Genomic DNA, 18567 nt, shown 5'->3' with positions numbered 1-18567 from the left:
CACCTCCTGATGAAATACTTAAAAGCTGCTTACATTTTTTTTCCAGAGCTCTTGTTTCAGCACACAAGCAGGGGCTGACTGGGGATGTTCTCCAGTGTTTTGTTTACAACAGGCAGACAAACCTCCAGTGCAGAATAGTTTACAAAGATCACAGACAACTAATTAGATCCATTATCTGAAATCTAAAAAATTCTTGCTCTTGATAGACAAGAACAATGGGTTTGTACTACTTGTGACCCAAAAGCACTGCAGTTAGTACATTACTGTACTGTACGGTACTGGGGCCGAATTACAGGCCAATTTGGAGTTCCCAAAATTTGACTCTAACAGAAGAAAGGGTGAGTGGGAAGACAGTATCTTAAATTCTCAGAAAAAGAAGTGAAAATTGTATTTTCACTGCTAGGGAGCTTCCACTGCTTTACTTTTATATGTCTTTGGTTACAGCACCGGCTATCTCCACTCAGGTAAAATTCCCAAAGGAGACTGATGGGATTTGATAGAAAACAAATTAACCTAGAATTACAGGATATAATGCTTATAATCCACTCTTTAGTGCAGAGTTGAGCCAGGAAGTTAAGGGTAAGCCTTTGACAAGATATCTACTGCTCTCCCACTAGATCCTTACAGTAAGCCTCCAGCTTAGACAGCAAGAAGTATCAAGATGCTGCTACACTGGAGCCATCACTGTTTCATCAGTGTAGTGGATAATACACCATTTATATGGCTCTGAAGACTCCAAATGAAGGAAAGGAGTTTATGAGGACAAAGGGAGAGGATGTAATTTGGAAAACAAAAGGAAAACATATACTGAGAAAAGAATGGGTGTTACTCTGTCAGGACACAGAGCAGGGTGGATGAAGCAAACACAAATCCAGAAAAAAATCTTGCCTTCTGAAAGAATAAGACAAGAGATTTTTTTTTAATTGGGGGTGGAGGGGTGGGGAGCATTGGGGGTGTTTTTTTGTATCTTTATTTAATTTCAAAGTCTCCATTACAGATTCTTCTGTCTTCAAGATTTGGTAAGCTGGTCTGAAAGATACATATTTTGGTTTTGTACTAGAGGGATAAAGTCCCATTACCTGAAATCTTTTACTCACAATGGATTTTTTTTTTCTCTCATCTTGTTTCCTGAGGCATCTTCGGATGGTTATCAATAAATAACAGACAGTAACCAGCTAAACAGTCTGTTACCTACTTCATTTATCAGTTGGTGAAACATATGAACTAACTACATATAGGAATGCCAGCAGAAGAAAATACCGCATTTCACTGCGACAGATATATATATGTACTGCTAAATGTAGATTTTACAGAGCTGTTGGTTTCTGAGTTCATAGAACTCATTTCCACTGCTTCTCAGTGGCTCTTTCTCATCTCCCATGTCATTGTCTTTCATCTGTGGAAAATAGGTAGGAGAAGCTTTGCATTCATAGTGCCTGTCAAGAGACTTCAGGTGGATCAACATATGAAGAGCATAGGCAAGGACCAGCAGCAGAATGAGCGACATAACCAATCCCATAAGTATTGCTGGGGAGAAAAAGGATGCACAGTCTTTTGCATAGCCAAAATGTCCTTCTTGAATTTTAAAACCTTGAATCTACAAAGAGAGCAAAAGGGCTCATGTTAAATAAAATAATTGCACCTCAGTTACAAACAAATTCATGGATTTGCTCCTGATGGCAGTAAAAATTTTTAATTTAATATCTGCATATTGCAAAATTGTACCCATCAGTGCTAGCTGGCGTTAACACTCAGAGTTTATCCAGGTCAGTCTTCCAGAAACTGCCAGCTATTTTAATCCCCATCACTCTGCAGCCCAAAGGATTTGCACTTGTGTTTTCAACAAAATCTTCAATGATCACTCTTGATAATCCTGTAATATGTAATTCTAAGTGTGGTTCCTTTCAAGTTAATGGGTTCATTTCCACCATCATTTGTCGAGACTCTCCAGAGTCTCTGTTTCAAACGGCATAAACCTGAATATGGCAAACAAGGAAATATTCTCAATTGCCTATCCTAATACTAGATTTTTCTCACCAGATCCAACTGTACGGTATATGTTAGCAAATCAGCTAAACTACACAAAGCTGCATTCAACTTATGGCTAATACCAGTAAGTTTGACTTGTGGCTTTAGTTCTAACATGAAGTTCACCACTTTGGCATGCAGGGAATTGATTGACTACTCCACTAAATTAGTCCATGGGCATTTATCACATGGTGAGGAAAGGGGATCACCTTCCCCCCTCAATTCCCTTCCCAGCTCTTCATGCACTATGACTTAGGTATCTAAAAGCAAGCATCCCAGTCCAGTCATCTTAGGCTCCCTGCTCCCTTACAGTCAAACACTGAAAAATAGGCTCTTTCAGAAGATGATTAACCTCATCCTAAAATAAGGACTTAAGATGAGTCAGAGGAATTATCCAGTGAGTTTAGAAGCAGGCTGGGGTGACTATAATCAGGGCACAAGGTTAAAATCAGTAGGCATCGAAGATTAAGTGAAATGAGCCCCATATCTGGTGACTGATGCTGGGTTTAAGAGCCCAGTTCAGAGAGACAGAACACAGAAAGTTAAATTCACTCCCCACAGTAAAGGGAAATTCAGGCAAGAGACTACAGAATATCTATAAAGCCCTTCCTTTCCTTTGACAGGACAGTTAAGCATAATAATTGAAGTCTTCATTTCTATTTCAAGTTCCATGGAGATCCTGTAAACCGTACATGGAAAATCATCATCCTTTCTTGTCAGCAAAGTGTAAAATTTCCCACCAGTCTACCTATGGGATCCACTTGGCTTAATTCCATTACATTACCTGGAAATCAATAAAAGTGACTTCCCAAAGGTTTGAAAGATCATTTGCAGAGCTGGGTATGAGAAGTGCATCATATCTCTGCAAGCTGCTGACATGTTCACAGTGGTAGGAGTACCTTGCTGGTGCATATATTCTGGTTGCATTAAAGGTCGCTTGTATGGAGTGGTTGTAAAGAAGTTGCAGTCTGTGTAAGCTGAACCAGTTCTGAACAGACAGCTGGTAATAGCTGGTTGTTAATAAGAATCTGAAATATCATATGGGAAGAAAAATTTGTAAGAAAACAAGTATAGATAAGACTTGCACTATTAAATTCACGTGTTGAACAACCTTATAAGACAGTGTGTATATACATACATATATATACACATATATACATATATGCATATATATACATATATTCCATATATGTATACGTATAAATATATCACTATAAGCTCTAGCTCCTTCTATTGAGTGTGGCAAGTGATTTGAGGCTCTTCCTTGTTGCAGCTGAAGGAGTTTGCTGCTCTCCCTCACAGTGAGAAGAAATATGAGGGATTCTTCCTAAAAGATAGAGAAAAATCTATATGCAGCATTGGTATTGTACTTCCATCCAAGATATGAAAAATTGTCTTTCAAGAAATGCTGTTTTCTTCTATCACCAGGAAGCAAACATAAAGCAGGTCATAGTCTGATGCTTGAGCGGCCCACACTATCGGTTCTTGTGGCAAGATTTCCAGACAAAAATGTAGCTAATTAGCAAGATTTAGCAAAAAATCTCAGACATGGGAAGATTCTGTTCAAACGAGATGACCTGAGCTATTCTTATGAATAGAAAAGTCAACACAGAAGAAGAAATGCCTTAATGAAACAGGGCAAATGACAGACTTGTTCAATGCAGGAGCCTCAACAGTTTCTATCACATTATTTTTGCTTACACAAGTTCTCCTGAAACAAACTCCTCAAGCAAGTGCATAACAATGTACATTAACATGTAATTATCTAATATTTCCTTTATCATATCAACTTACCGAATAACAAGTCCCTTTAGATTGCCAATGTCACCAAAGTTCAGAGAAAGCCTAGGTCAAAAAGCAAGTATCGTCAGGCTAGATAAAAAACTTCAGAGATCTTGAAAGCAGCCAAAAGATGAAGCATAGTTACAGATGGAGCCTTTTGCTCTGTATACCTTTGAAGTCAGTGGGGATAAAACTGAAAGGATTAAATTTTTCTCCAGTGAACCCCAATAGTTCACCTGTTAAAGTGAATGAGGCCTAGACTATCCAGAAAGAACAGAACTGTATGTTCAACTTTCAACACAATTCAGTCCCACTGCTTCCAGCATCAGCTGACAATTAAGTTAATTTGATCTGTGTTCTCATTATCAAGCCATGGCATATATCTCAACTCACGCATCACCTCTGCATATCACTAGAAAGTGTAAAGAGCCATATTATTCTCATCTGTTTAAATACTAGTGCACAAAAAAAATGCAGATGACATTTGAGTTCAGATTTCACAGATGTGCATCACTAGAGCAATATAAATACACTTACTGTGAGGTAGGTCTACAAAACTCATCTGTGGTGAGCGTGGGCACCTGAAGTTTACTAAAGTGAAAGGCCCTCACATGTTAATTGTAAACTAATGCATACTCTACCATTCTTCTATCATCTCTAAATTAATGCAGGATTAACTGGTTTTGGGTTTTTTTTTTTGCTTAACAATAATATTTTGCCTCTTAAAACCTACATAATAAACTTTTAAGACTAAGTTACAGACAAAACAGAGTGAAAACATGCAGCATCTGAAAGACTTCCAAACTTAAAGCCGAAGAATATTTTTAAGAAAACCAGCTAGCCCTAGATTTCATAGGAAATCTAGACATCTTCTTGTACCTTGACTATGAGCCAGGACACTGAACCTAGACTATCCCCTTGCTTTATTACAAAGGGAAACCATACATAGTTGAGGCTTAGACACAGGCAAATACAGCATTCAACTCAGTGGCCTGATCCAGAAGCTGGTGCATAAAAAAGCCCCTGCAGATTGGATTATTATTATATTAGTATAACAAATGCCTGAGTACTCAGTGTCCAGTAATTTTTCCTGGCTATTCTGCATTGATTAGACAGTATAAACCAGCTTGAAAGCTGGCCTAAAGCCACAACAGAGTACTGTCTTAACAAAGGCTGGAGAAGAGGGAATTTTAAAGAACTTTTCTGGTGTAAGAAACACTGGGCAAAGCAACATGTCAGCATTCAGCCATCAACTGGCGTAATTTACATCAGTCCTTAAACCTGAGATTTCACAGCAACACTTAAGCCACTTTTTCCCTTTTTTCTCTACTATAGTCAAATGCAAGATGGCTGAAAATTTGCCCAAGGCTCATATTTGGCAATTATGCTGAGTCTAATCCTGATTCATGACCCCAGATTATCCATTTTCCTATCCACAGAGTGTGATTTCTACATCTAGAGACCTCAACCAGTACTCGGATGCTGTCAGTGACAATGAACGGATCAGTACTTGAAACACAGTTTCTAATGACTTGACATGCAGAAACTAGCCGAGATACAACAGATCTGTTCATGAAATCTGTCAGTCTGTCCTGAAAATCGTTCCTAGTGAAAGCTCAAAATAAGAAAGTCCTTTCTTAGTTAGGATTATGGAGCACATTCAAAGGGCATGATTCGGTAGGAGTAGTATTTCCTAATGTGTCCAATGGGAATTTGCAGTCCACTGCAACTGTCTTTCTCATTTTTCAAGCCTTATGAATAACTATAAACTATACTTCATGTCTTGAAATCATTATTTTTGCACGAATATATTTTCTATTAGGTTACAATCATTACTAATAAGACTAATATTATTTCTGAATGGAAGACCAGAAGAGAAGAAGGAATGTTTGTTATTACTTTTTATTTTCAAAATAGTATTATTCTATTTTCTACCTCTGCCTGCAAAACATAGCACTGGCTTAGTTCACATGCTGATGACAAAAATTCAGGCTGCCTTATTGAATACTATGATACCACTGGCAGAAAACCTGGCTTGGTTTTCAATTATATTTTTAGTTTTCTTGTAAACCCACTAAAATTCCTGTGCAATGGGTTACCCTTCACAGATGTATAATCAGAAAAGGGAAACACTTTCTGTAGAAATGTGTTTAGATGTAGAGGTGAAATGTTGTATAGGACCTAAAGGAAACTGCTGGGTTTGGTCAGTTATTTTTATTGTTATATGTCATTACATATTTAAACACGTTTATGGAGTAGACTCGATCCTCATGTTCAGCACACACCCAGCAAGGTACCCACCTCCTAAGTTTTAGACTCTTAGCTACCAGAATGCAACCAATGAGCTGGTATTAGACATTAAGCCAGCCACGTGGAGGGAGAGAAGTGGCCAGGTACATGAAAAAGGAAATAAAAATAACTACAACATGCCTTTCTATTATAGCCATGGGATTGGAGGCCTTTGAATCCAGTTACGTTAATATATGACTGTCCCTCAGGAGGAACAGGAGCAAAGCTGCTAAATGCTGTTCATGCAGAAGAAAATCATGACAGACTAGGCTGTAGAGTTCAGGGGTTTGAAGACTCCTCAGGTCACATGCAAACCTGCAGTAAATTGACTCTTTGGCTTCAGCAGCTCTTGGCACTCCTGGGACACGGGGCCACCTGTTTCTAAATACACGTCTGTACCTTGTACCAATGGTTTACATTATTGCTGGCACACATCCTGTGAGGGGATAAGTACTCATGAGCAGCCAGCCCCTAAGCCCCCATATTCAGCATAGGATCCACCACTCCATCTCCCAAGCACCTACGTAAACCAGCTAGAGACTAAAAAGATCAACAGCTTCAGCCTCATAGGCAATAAGAGCAAAACTGACTTGTGAGAAGAACTGACTGAAAGAGATGAAGGCAGCTATGTGTTTCTTTGTGCCCCGAGAAAGACTGGTCTGAAAGTATATAACCCGTGCTGCCCTGCTGCCTGCAATGTCAGGGCATTATAGGAAGGAGCTTGCCCATGGGGCTCTACAACACATAATACAACGTCTGTTTACCTTCAGTATGTATTTGCTAGACTTATTATGTAGTACTAGTTCCCTTGGCAGAGTACAATGTCACCTTACATTGCATTGTCTTCACTGCAGTTTGACTCTCCAACATCCACTGTTGCATGAACACCAAATGTCTTCTCTGTCAAATCCACCTGTGTGTGGTTTTCAAACTTAATCATGATCCTCTTGGCCCAGAAGAGAATGCAGGGGATTCCATTAATCGTGATGTTGAGAGGGCTGTAGTGGCTGTGGGTGGATGCTCCTTCCCACTGTCCTTTCCTGCTCAAGTTGTAGCTGACAACCTGAATTGACCACAGAAAAGATCAGTATTAGAAGATGCATATTTCAGAACTTACTCTCCATCCTACCAGAATAAATGAGGCCAGCACTTGGAGGGCATTTGTGGAGCCAGTTCTCAGCTGCAGCAGTAAAAAACTGAGGAAGCAGAAAAATCTCTGTCTAACCCCTTCCCATCATGGGAATACCTCTCTACAGACCTCCAGTTCCAGCACAAATGCAAGAGAGCCAACAGAAGTTACATTTACTTTATTAGGGTAGATCACTGGCATAAAACACATTCTTATCATGCTCCCATCTCACCTAGCACACTGTAGAGCTGTCAAATATAAAAAGCTGAAGCAAAGCCAGAATCATAAAGGAGCTCACCCCAGCAGAAGACTCTCTACAACACCTGTAAAAATTATATCAACACACTAAAAAAGACTCAGCTTGGGCCAAAGACACAGCCTAGCATGAAGAAAGCACACTAGGCAGCTGTCCAGATAGAAGAAAATATCCAAGCCTACACCTATCTGCACACAGTTTAGCTCCTGATGGTTCTAAAATTGGGAAAATGCCTGCTGCAGAACAATATGGCTCAAGTATGGATCCCTGCCTTTAAAAAAAGTCATTTGCAAGATTAAAACTTCGGAATTGCAGCTTCCATGTTACCTGTAGACACTAAAAAAATACTATCCCTTCTAAGACAAATTTCATAGCCAAAGGAGGCAAATTTGGCTGTCAGACAATATAATTTGAGAGAGTGAGTTAGGGCTCAGAAAGAACTTTAACCATTTCCGTATTTCAAACTAAACTTTCCAGACACCAGCTTTCTTCCATCTACACATATGTCCTATCTGAAACTGATACATACAATGTCTGCATGGATGTTTTGCATGTCATATGATTAAGCAAGCTCAAATCATGTACAAACAAGAGACGTATTCTGAGTCCCAGTCATAAACAGCATCTTACCAGGCTCCAGAAGGGACATGGTTAAGCCTCAAAGCTTTGTCTTGGCCTAAAGAGAGATTTCTTTTTGCTGTTCAGTTTAGGGAATCATGTCTCCCCACTCAGACCCTGAAAGTACCCTTTACATATGGCATAAGACTGCTTTAGGATTAAATTAGTAAGTACTCACAGCAACAAGCTGAAAGCAAGTTAAGGTCATCCATTGTCAGAAAACATGAAACATTGACTATGTCTATCATTTGTACAAATGATAAAGCTGCCTTCTCAGAAGTACAGATGAAAGAGATTTGATCAGCAGATTATTTACATGAGATTGCATCACTTACAGGGTTTTTGGTAAGGAAGCCTTTTGTTCTGTTTCTGACAAGATTTACTAGCTGGACTCAGGAAAAACTCCCACTAAATTTAAACAATCTGCAGTTTTGCTTCATCTGTTCTTTCAGTACCAAGTGATATAAGCAAAATACTGGCCACAGCAGTCAAATGGCATTGTACAGAATATGGATGACAGGATTTGGTTCCTTCAATAAGATGCTGTGCCCAAACCCATTGCCACTCTGCACCAGCAACAGCAACTGAAGTCTGAGCCAGCTTCTCCAAAAAGCAGAAGTCTTGTCCAGCAGGTTGTGATTCAGCACCATATCACAATGACTGAGACAGTTTTGTTGGCTATTTCTTGTAAACAACATATTATTTAATCCAATAATGTAAATTAAACTAAATGTGCTATGAAAAAAATCTACAGATCCAGCCCTTCAAACATTACCTGTGTAATTGCTACTTGATTTACATTAAATTTTGGCTTCACGCCACCGTCATAACGTTGACCTGCAGAAGAAAGTGTGTTATTACACTACAAAGAAAATATCCATTCATTTGTAAACGCACAATCTTGCAGGTTCCTATGCAAATAATAATTACCCATGCACAAAAAAGTGCATTTCAGAATACCTGATTCTGTTGTGGAAAATATTTGGCTTGGTGTAAATATTGCCTTCAATACATGCATCTTATAGTTCACTTGTACAACAGAGTTCCTCTTCTTTCAATTGAACATCTTGCCACCCTTACTTGGAAGAACTCCAGTGCCCAGAAATGACAGGATTCTGCCTATATATGTATTTATTCACCCCAAATACACTTTACAAAAGCTTATTCTTTCTTCATACAGACAACTATTGACAAAGGGTGTGTATTGAACTGCATGGCCAAAGCGTGTTAATTATGGGTGGGAATTTCTTTCCCTGCACTGGCTAGAGATACTGACAAATAACCTGACGGCCCAACTGCTAGACAGGAAAGTAGAGTTTCATAGATGACACTTCATTTCATGGACACTCTCACTGCTCCATCCTTCAAACATATAACTGTTTTCAGTTGGTTAAAAAAAAAACAAAACAACAACCAAATAAAATAACAACTTCTTTCTTGCACTTCCCTCTCACTGTATCTGAGAGTCAGTCAGTAACTTATTATTTTAGCCAGGCAAATCCTTTAAAGGGTATTTTTTAAAAATGCATTGGCTTTAACAAAACATTTGACAGGAGAGTCACTAATGCCAATAGAAGCAACATCTGGGAATGAAGATCTTTTACAGCCACACTAGCAGAACCAGTATTTAGGCATTTATCCCATTGAAAGCCTTACCATTTCTTTGTCGAGAATCTTGATCTGAAAACACTCGTGAACTAGAAAAGAGGAGAAAAATTACTGTACAGCATCTGGATTTAAAGTATGCAGCAAGTTTACTGGGGAAATCTCCTGTTCAATAAAACATTCAAAACGTAACTCAGATCCTTGGCTGGTAAATGTCAGAGGAACAGGACAAATTAATCCAAAAGCTAACGCACTCAGGATAAAAATGTCTCATTTTCAGAGACCCTTAGGTGGATCAGCCCTGCCAGGCATTCCCATATCCCTACCACATTGACTAAAAGCTTCATTAGTCCTCTTGTCCCTACCCTATTCATGGGACATCAGTTTTGGGTTAAAGACTGAATCAGGTCCAGCCCACAAGCAGGGGAACACAAGGACAGTGCTGCACCATCCTCAGCTCGCAGTGAGGATCAGAAGCAACACACTGAATTCTTCCAGGATAGGGCAAATGCACTGGGTTAGTATGCCTTTATCCCAGATTTACAACCATCTGAAAACAGCTCCTGAATGGTCTATAGCAATCCCAAATCCCATGAAGCTGCAACGTAGGGCAGAAGGGAAGCACATCTCAAGTGACAATTACCAGGCTCGTGAAATTTTCAGCCTTGATATTCTTTGGTATAACTTAGGGATAAGTCTGCAACTGATGTATGATCTGCTTTCCTGAACTAGAAAATCAAGCCCAGCAGATTCACATATATCACTCACAGACCTACAAGATCAAAGTCCAAGAAACGAGGGTCTCATTAGGACTGTACTCCACTCCCTGAGTCACAGGAATACCTTCCAACCCCCTACAGTGGGCCATCTACTGATCTGATGACACATGTCCACTTCTCAAGTCTGCCCTCAGCGTTGCCTAGCAGGTGAACATACCAGCACTCACAGTTGATGATTGTCTCACAGAGATGCTGTAGACCCTGCCCCACACAGAGCCTTCCAGGCTGAAAGCGATGGTGGGGCTAGACCTGCCTCACAGCCGCTTCACACGGAAATACACCTCCCTCTTCTTTCTTTGCCTCGTTTCTTACCACCTTTCAAACCCACCACAGAAGCAAAATACTTGTAAAGTTATACACAAAGACCAGCATATAAAGACTAATAAAAGCAGCTTTCAGTATTCATGTGTAAAGTGTAACATAAGGTATTTGAAGTCCAGAGTGAAGCCTTGGCTTTGCTGGGAAGCCCTTGCACAGCTGAGTGAGCCTGCTCCTCAATGGACCCCCTGGGTAGGGGGATCTGTGTTACCCACTAGCATGTACTGCAGGAGTTTATCCCATCCTAATTTCCACTGTGGCATCCTTAATGGCAGATAAATACAAGTCTGAACAATATAACACTACCAAAAGAGAAACATGAGATGGTTCAGAGCCTGCCCTGCTTGCTGCCATGCCCTTGCAGTTTGATCACACTGAACATGGCCTGCCTGAAACCCACAGCAAGGTTTCCAGCCTCAGCAGAGCCTGTATTTCACATGCAATTTCTTGTTTCCACTAGAGGCTCAGGAGGGCAGCAGCTTCTTGCTTCCAGTCAGTGTCTCCCCAGTGAGAATGCCCTTTTGCAGGCAGATACTCTCTGCAGCCACAAATAGATCTCCTGTGTCCCCTTGTAAACTGCTCAGACCCAGAAGGCACAACAGACAAAAGTGAAGCGGAGTCTGTACTCCAGCTTCTCACTTTGCTGCCAAACACAGGTCTGTTGAGCAGCTTTGCTCCAGACCATGGGAAGGGTGCTCAGTCCCTTCAGCAGTCAGGGCAATAAAGCAGCAGACAGGCTGCAGAGAAAACATAACGCAGCAGAAAAAGACAGCTAGGCTCTACATCACGGCAGCAGTGACTGTGATCTGAGCTGAAAAAACTATAAAAAGATCTTTAAAAGTTCAATGTCAGTAACACTGTTTAAAAGCAATCTGGCAGTTTTATCTACAGAGAGCAAGACCAACCTTCTCCTCAGTTGCAACTGTTAAATCCCAATTACTTCAAGAAGTCTGTGATCCTTCAGAGAGGGTCCCACTTTCTCCCACTGCTCATTAGGAACCAGGGTTAGTGGTGGGCTGAGGTCTCCAGACCACTTGAAGGTCTCACATTAACAGCAAGCAGCCTTCAGAGATGGGTAAAATACCTACATTTTGACAGGTAGGTTACAAAAGACACAGTCAGAATGGACCAAACCTTGGGGTTTTGCTCAGGAAAAAACCCTCTTTTAGGTTGCTGAATGATTAAGAACACAAGATTTGTGATTTGCACAGTCTTATTTTTGTTTTCTGGTCATTCTTCATGATAGGATGTGCCTTCAGGCTGGAAAAGGCTATTTTGGAGCATTTTTTCATTATAAAGCTACAAGTATGAGGCATGCCACAAGGAAATAAAGGTGAATTATTTAGTTATACTAACTTTAGTCATATTTAGAGGGTACCTTCCAAGAAGGATACAGATCTGAACATTTCTGGTTTATGCTGATGAATGACACACAACTCAGACTGATTGGTTTCAACAAGGGTTCAAGAAAACAAAAGCCATACTACACATTTTCAAGACCTTTAGGGCCACAGTTTGGTGGGGGGGGAGTTACCCCCAAGGTGCATATCACTGCTTGGGTTGGGCTGAGTATCGGTCAGCAGGTGGTGAGCAATTGTGTCCTCTCCCCTTGTTATTTCCCTTATTGTTATTATCATTGGTGGTAGCAGTAGTGGTTTGTATTATACCTTAGTTACTGGAGTGCTCTTATCTCAACCCATGGGAGTTACATTCCTCCAATTCTCCTCCCCAGCCCTCCGGGAGCAGGAGAAGGAAGATGGGAGGTAGTGAGTGAGAGGCTGCATGGTTCTGAGTTACCGGTTGGGCTGAAAGAATGACATTATGCTTTGTTATACTTTTAGCTCCTCCCTATATATATAATTAAAAGCTTATAGCCCATCACTCCAGTCTGGAAATCACCATGCTGCAGTGTGCAGACTAAAACATTGGAACGAGAGGAGACTGGTGTAAAATTGTGTAATTCATGTCATTCCCCCACTGGACTTCATAAAATCCCAGACTGGTTTGTGCTGGACGGGACCTTAAAGCTCATCCAGTTCCAAACCCCTTCCACTAGACCATGTTGCTCCAAGCCCCCTCCAACCTGGCCTTGAGCACTGCCAGGGATGGGGCAGCCACAGCTTCTCTGGGCAACCTGTGCCAGGGCCTCACCACCCTCACAGGGAAGAACTTCTGCCTAAGACCTTACCTCAGTCTCCCCTCTTTAAGTTTAAAGCCATGAAGACTTTATGCTGTTCTGGGAAGAGGAAGGGTTATATTTGTTTTCCTGGTTGTCGATTAAAAAAACAAAACTAAAATCATTACTTAGTTTCCCATGTGGAATAAGGCCAATACCATGGCCATGACAATTAAATCACCTTGAGAAATGCTAACTGATAGGCAACATCAAGTCTTGAGGAGAGCATACAATGAATATATGAGGCATAACTCATTATGAATGCCCCTGTGGGGTTACATCCTGGGCAGAACGGTTATAACCGGCATCCACACAGCCCACGGGTGCAGGTGTGAGGCTCGTGGCAATGCAGTGTGACTCCTCCACTTCTGTCATGGTTTAAGCCCAGGCAGTAACTCAGAACTACGCAGCCGCTCACTCACTCCCTTCTGTTCTTCCTCCCCCCGCTCCTGGAGGGATAGGGAGGAGAATCGAAAGAATGTAACTCCCACGAGTTGAGATAACAGCACTCCAGTAACTAAGGTATAATACAAACCACTACTGCTACCACCAATAATAATAACAATAAGGGAAACAATAAGGGGAGAGGACACAACTGCTCACCACCTGCTGACCGATACCCAGCCCGACCCGAGCAGCGATCTGGGCCTTCCAGGTAACTCCCCCCAGTTTATATACTGGGCATGACGTGCTGTGGTATGGAATACCCCTTTGGCCAGTTTGGGTCAGGTGTCCTGTCTCTGCTTCCTCCCGGCTTCCCCTCCTCCCTGGCAGAGCATGAGACTGAGAAAGTCCTTGGTCAGAGTAAATATTACTGAGTAACAACGAAAAACACCAGTGTGTTATCAATGTTGTTCCCAGGCTGAAAGTCAAAAACACGGCACTGCACCAGCTACTAAGAAGGAGAAAAATGACTGTTACTGCTGAAACGAGAACAACATACCATGTGAAATCACAGCAATGTGCAGCCATGCTGCTCCAGAAGAAACGTAAATTTTCTGCTTTCAGCATGAAGATACTCAGATAGAGATGAATGTGAACAGCTAGTGAATGAGGAATATAGTGGAGACAGTGATCTGGGAACCACCAGATCCCACAGCCTGACAAAGATGATCAACCACTCATCAGGCACACTTGGGAGGCTGGCAGAGGCACGCAAGTGAAGTAACTCCACCTAGGTACTCAGGTTCACTAGTCTGTCTATTAGCAATGCTGGCTGCCTCGTTTCCTCCTGCACAACTCATGAAGCCCTACTGGAGAAAGCAGAGGCAAGGCTTGCAATCTTTGCTTTGTCTCACTAAAGCCACATCACTATGGCACAGTCTATCAGTGACATATGGGAAGTATCGCCTCCTAGTTTTTGAGCAAGCACAAGCTGATGTTGATGTTATTGGGTCTGTCAGCTGCCTTTGACACCCATAAGCCTGAGGTGTCACAGAAGTGTGTGAAATGTGACAGGAACTGGTGGCCTTCAATAGCCATTCGGCTGTAAAATCAGCAGCCTTTCCAGTCAAAAGGCAAGCTGGGGAATTCACAAGTGATCTCTAGCAACAAAGACCTCAGCTGGAGCATGTTTCATAGAACAGAAATTAAAAACAGGCAAATAACAAGCCATTAAAAGTATGTATTCCCTTTTGTGTATAAAAATGTTAATTACATGTATGAGACAGGAAACTAGCTCACACTAGAGCCTTCTCCACTGCCTGTAAAACTATCAGCAGTGACTAGACCTGCAAATCAGTCACAGCAAATCATTGTTAGCACACTGAATTAGAGACTAGACTTCAAAATTTACAATTTATTTCAGCCACTCCACTCTAAAACTTCAAATTCATTTGCACACATGGTATATGTTTTGATGACTAACATTTTTCTTTACCAATTGTCATGATTTAAGCCCAGCCGGTAACTCAGAACCATGCTGCCGCTCACTCAGTTCCCCCACTTCTCCTGCCCCGCTCCTGGAGGGATGGGGAAGAGAACAAAAAGAATGTAACTCCCACGAGTTGAGATAAGAGCACTCCAGTAACTAAGGTATAATACAAACCACTACTGCTACCACCAATAATAATAATGAGAAGGGAAATAACAAGGGGAGAGGGGTTGCTCACCACCCTCCCACCGATACCCAGCCCAACCCCAGCAGCGATCTGGGCCTTCCAGGTAACTCCCCCCAGTTTATATACTGGGCATGATGTGCTGTGGTATGGAATACCCCTTTGGCCAGTTTGGGTCAGGTGTCCTGTCTCTGCTTCCTCCCAGCTTCTTGTGCTCCCCCCCACTGGCAGAGCACGAGAGTGAAAAGTCCTTGGTCAGAGTAAACATTAGTGAGCAACACCTGAAAACATCGTTGTGTTATCAATGTTGTTCCCAGGCTAAAGCCAGCATACAGCACAGCGCTAGCTGCTAAGAAGGAGAATAATGACAGCTGAACCCAGGACACCGATTCATAAATAACCAGTGCAAGTACATCCAGATATGTATGTTGTATGTTGAATTTACCTTCCCTAGAATATCAGGAACCCACCATGAAATTGCATTAGCCCTAATAAAAAGCACTTGGATGACTAATCACTATGTAAACCTCAATTAAATAAGATTATAAGTATAAATAAGTGTAAATTCCCTCTTATTAGGTGACATTATCCATCTACATAACACAACCAAGTCTGGCTTGTTTGTCTGAAACAGTTCATGTGGGCTCCAGCCCTTGAAGACTTGCACTTGAGCAGTCTTTAGTCCACTTAGACGAGTGGCATGAATAATGCTGGCACTCAACAGTGATCAAGTGCAGAGGCCACAGACAGTTTTCATGCCAGCAGGTTAAACAAAGCCATATTCACAGTATCTTTTACTCCTCATATCACTGCCCTGACACACTGCATCAGATGGCAGAGCATACTCTACTGCAGTATTTCACTTACTTCAGAATTATCACTTCAATACTTGCATTGTCCAGACCACTCCACTGGCTGCTGAACTAGTTTCACTTGATTGATGAAGCATGTAATTGGAAAATGACATGTGAACCTTCAAAGGCACTAAAACCAAAATTATGATGAAAGGTGATGAATGCCTGCTGAGTGCCTGGTAGCAATGAACTGGTTGCAGTCCTTAGGGACACTGGTCATAAGTAATTTCAATGCAGTTATTAAAATTATAAACGTGTAAGCCTGGGAGCCCAAATCCAGGGCAAAAGCTAGTTTCTTCTAAGAAACATCCTAACAAAAAATGTTATTAAATTTAACATTTAAATAATTTTAATAATTTCATGTTATTAAATAACAACATTTAATGTTATTAAATTTTAAGTTCTCTCATTAAGAAATATCTACAAAGCCCATGACTTTTATAGCTTTGAAATTTTCAGTATTCTGTATCATATTTTGGTAGCCTCATGTGTGATTTGACACAGGGAGACAGATTTATATAATTATTTTACAATATGCTGAGTACTGGGGTTTGATCTGCACTTTAATGGATGTCCAGTAAGAACTGGATCAGAACAAGGTAATCAAGCTTCATTTTTAAGATAAAAAAAAAAAAGAAACTGAGCTCATAGAACTTCTAGCAGATTAACACTGTGCAGGCACAATCCCACTTCTACTGAATGCAAAGGCAAAATCCCCATTTAATTCGCTGGCATTAGGATTGCAACTTCATTTCTTAGTATTTATTGTAATAAAGTTCATATAGGGCTCCACTGCTTGCTCTCTCTCGGATTCTGACCTGATTGCAAAAATGTTCTATTATACCAAGAACACACTAACAAATCTGAAAACCAGTAGATGAGAACAGCAAGTAAGCTATTTAAATGAAAACATATTGTAGTATTCATCAGTAACTGACTTCCAGATCTCTTAATACAAGCTTAAGCAAATCACCACATATCCTTCTTGCCTTAAATGCACAGATTTTACTGCCAGCTGTGACCTTTATCAGAATATTTGATTTGTGTGTAATTGGAGACTTTGGGACATGATTCAACTAATACAGTTTAGGCTGTTTCACTTTTGTAATGCTAGGCTCTAGAAAATCCTCTTTCCCCTGCAATGATTTGGGCTTCCTATTTATATTTCATTTCAGAATGAAACAGCATATAAACAATGATAAATCCAAATCTCTACTAATTTTGTCAGCTTAATACTTCTTTGAAATATTGAACTCATGCTTCAAATATTCATTTTACACAAGAATAACATTTTAGCACCTATCTTTCTTGGAGTAGTTTCCACACCCTTGCTGTTACTCTATTTATAACTCCTTTTTTACACAATCCAGGGCAAGTCATTGTAAGAGTCATTAAAATGAAATTACATATAAGACAGATGCCGAGAAAACACTAATTTTAAAACCCTTTATAGCACTTTTTTATAAAATTATTTTAAAGTTACACTTCTAATGTACTGTACACTTCAAAATAATTCATTTCTGTATTAGCCCCAGGCATTTTCAAACCTGAAAATAAAGTTAAAACCACATCCTGACATTCTAAACTGAGATCAGATCCGCTTGCACACAGCACAAATGACCAAATTACAACAGTTAAATCATGTCTTCCACTCCACCAACAGTTTGATACACACTCAGTTACTGACCTGCCATTCATTTCATCCTCAGATACTGCAAATCCCATGTACAAAACAAGCAGCAGGAGCCTAAGGGCAGCGTTTCTTTCCATGGAGAAAAGAGCCCGTCCCACCAGACCCAGCACATCTGTTCCTCTGGTCCAGCACCTGTGCTCTGCCTGGCAGCGTGACGGGCGGCAGATCCAGCCAATCCAGGGCAGCACTCGGCACTCCATCACTGCACCGGTACCCACTGGAGAAATCCTTCGTGTGCTTGGATTTATTCTGACGCAGATACCTACCGCTGGCTCCTTCCAGCTTCCTTGTGAATTCCAGTTTACACGTTCTGGAGAAATTGCACCAGGATTTGAACTGCTTGCTAAGGCAAAAAGAAATAAAATCAGATGGTTTTTCCAGGTTATAAAATCACACTGAAGAGCACTTCTTATCTGTACTAAACCCTAACCTTAAGGAAAGGTGAAGGTTCCCAAACAGCTCTGAAATTTCTCCTTCCATATATCACCAGACAAAGAATTACATGTATTTTGAAGTCTTATAATACCTATAGAGTAACAGTATCATCTCCATTTTACAGAAGTCAAAGATTTGGAAGCATTCCTTTCTTCAGCACTAACTCAGTTTGCACATGTTCTGCTTTCTAGCTCAATTGTTTTATACACACAGAATTACAGTGCCCTGGTTTTCAGATTGTCAGATCAAGACACCAAGGTGCATTCACATCACTGTGAATACAGCAGGTTTTTCAGGGATGGGTCATTCCCAAGGGAGGTGGGTTGCAGACACCGGTATTCAGGCATACTCATATATGTATATTCCTATCTATGTACACACATACTCCCAAAGCTTTCTTGCTCAGCACCTAATGTCAGCTTCCTGCTGGTTTGATCACACAGTAAGCCCTGCTTCACTGACTAAAAGCCCCTGTCTGTTGCATTCCAGACATAAGATAAAGACAGGGGCTTTAGCATCGTAACTATTAAAACGGATTTACAATCTTA

At 40.8% G+C, this 18567-nt stretch overlaps 1 protein-coding gene across 1 annotated transcript; it reads right to left on the bottom strand.

Moving 5' to 3' along the window:
* Window positions 1-1294: 1294 nt before the first annotated feature.
* ATP6AP1L (ATPase, H+ transporting, lysosomal accessory protein 1-like) lies at window positions 1295-14900 on the bottom strand. Its single transcript, XM_010021420.1, has 7 exons — window positions 14860-14900; window positions 9759-9799; window positions 8878-8939; window positions 6933-7162; window positions 3823-3873; window positions 2813-3056; window positions 1295-1597 (listed from the first exon to the last, which is right to left on the bottom strand). The coding sequence occupies exons 1-7, from the start codon at window positions 14898-14900 to the stop codon at window positions 1295-1297; spliced, it is 972 nt and encodes a 323-aa protein (XP_010019722.1).
* Between the last annotated feature and the right edge of the window lie 3667 nt (window positions 14901-18567).

The sequence above is a fragment of the Nestor notabilis genome, unplaced genomic scaffold (assembly GCF_000696875.1).
Source record: "Nestor notabilis isolate BGI_N333 unplaced genomic scaffold, ASM69687v1 scaffold13649, whole genome shotgun sequence".
In the NCBI taxonomy this organism is placed as follows: Eukaryota; Metazoa; Chordata; class Aves; order Psittaciformes; family Psittacidae; genus Nestor; species Nestor notabilis.
Note: the sequence above shows the minus strand (reverse complement) of the source record. Positions and strands in the feature narration are given on the sequence as shown.

Excerpts from the sequence above, each read along its gene's own strand:
- ATP6AP1L (XM_010021420.1), bottom strand. The coding sequence starts at position 14,900 with ATGGTTCTGAGTTACCGGCTGGGCTTAAATCATGACAATTG. Across the intron at positions 9,800-14,859 it reads GGCTTAAATCATGACAATTG|TTCACGAGTGTTTTCAGATC; the intron begins GTAAAGAAAAAT and ends CCTCTTTTCTAG. Across the intron at positions 3,874-6,932 it reads TGCAGTGAAGACAATGCAAT|GCTTTCTCTGAACTTTGGTG; the intron begins GTAAGGTGACAT and ends TTTTTGACCTAG.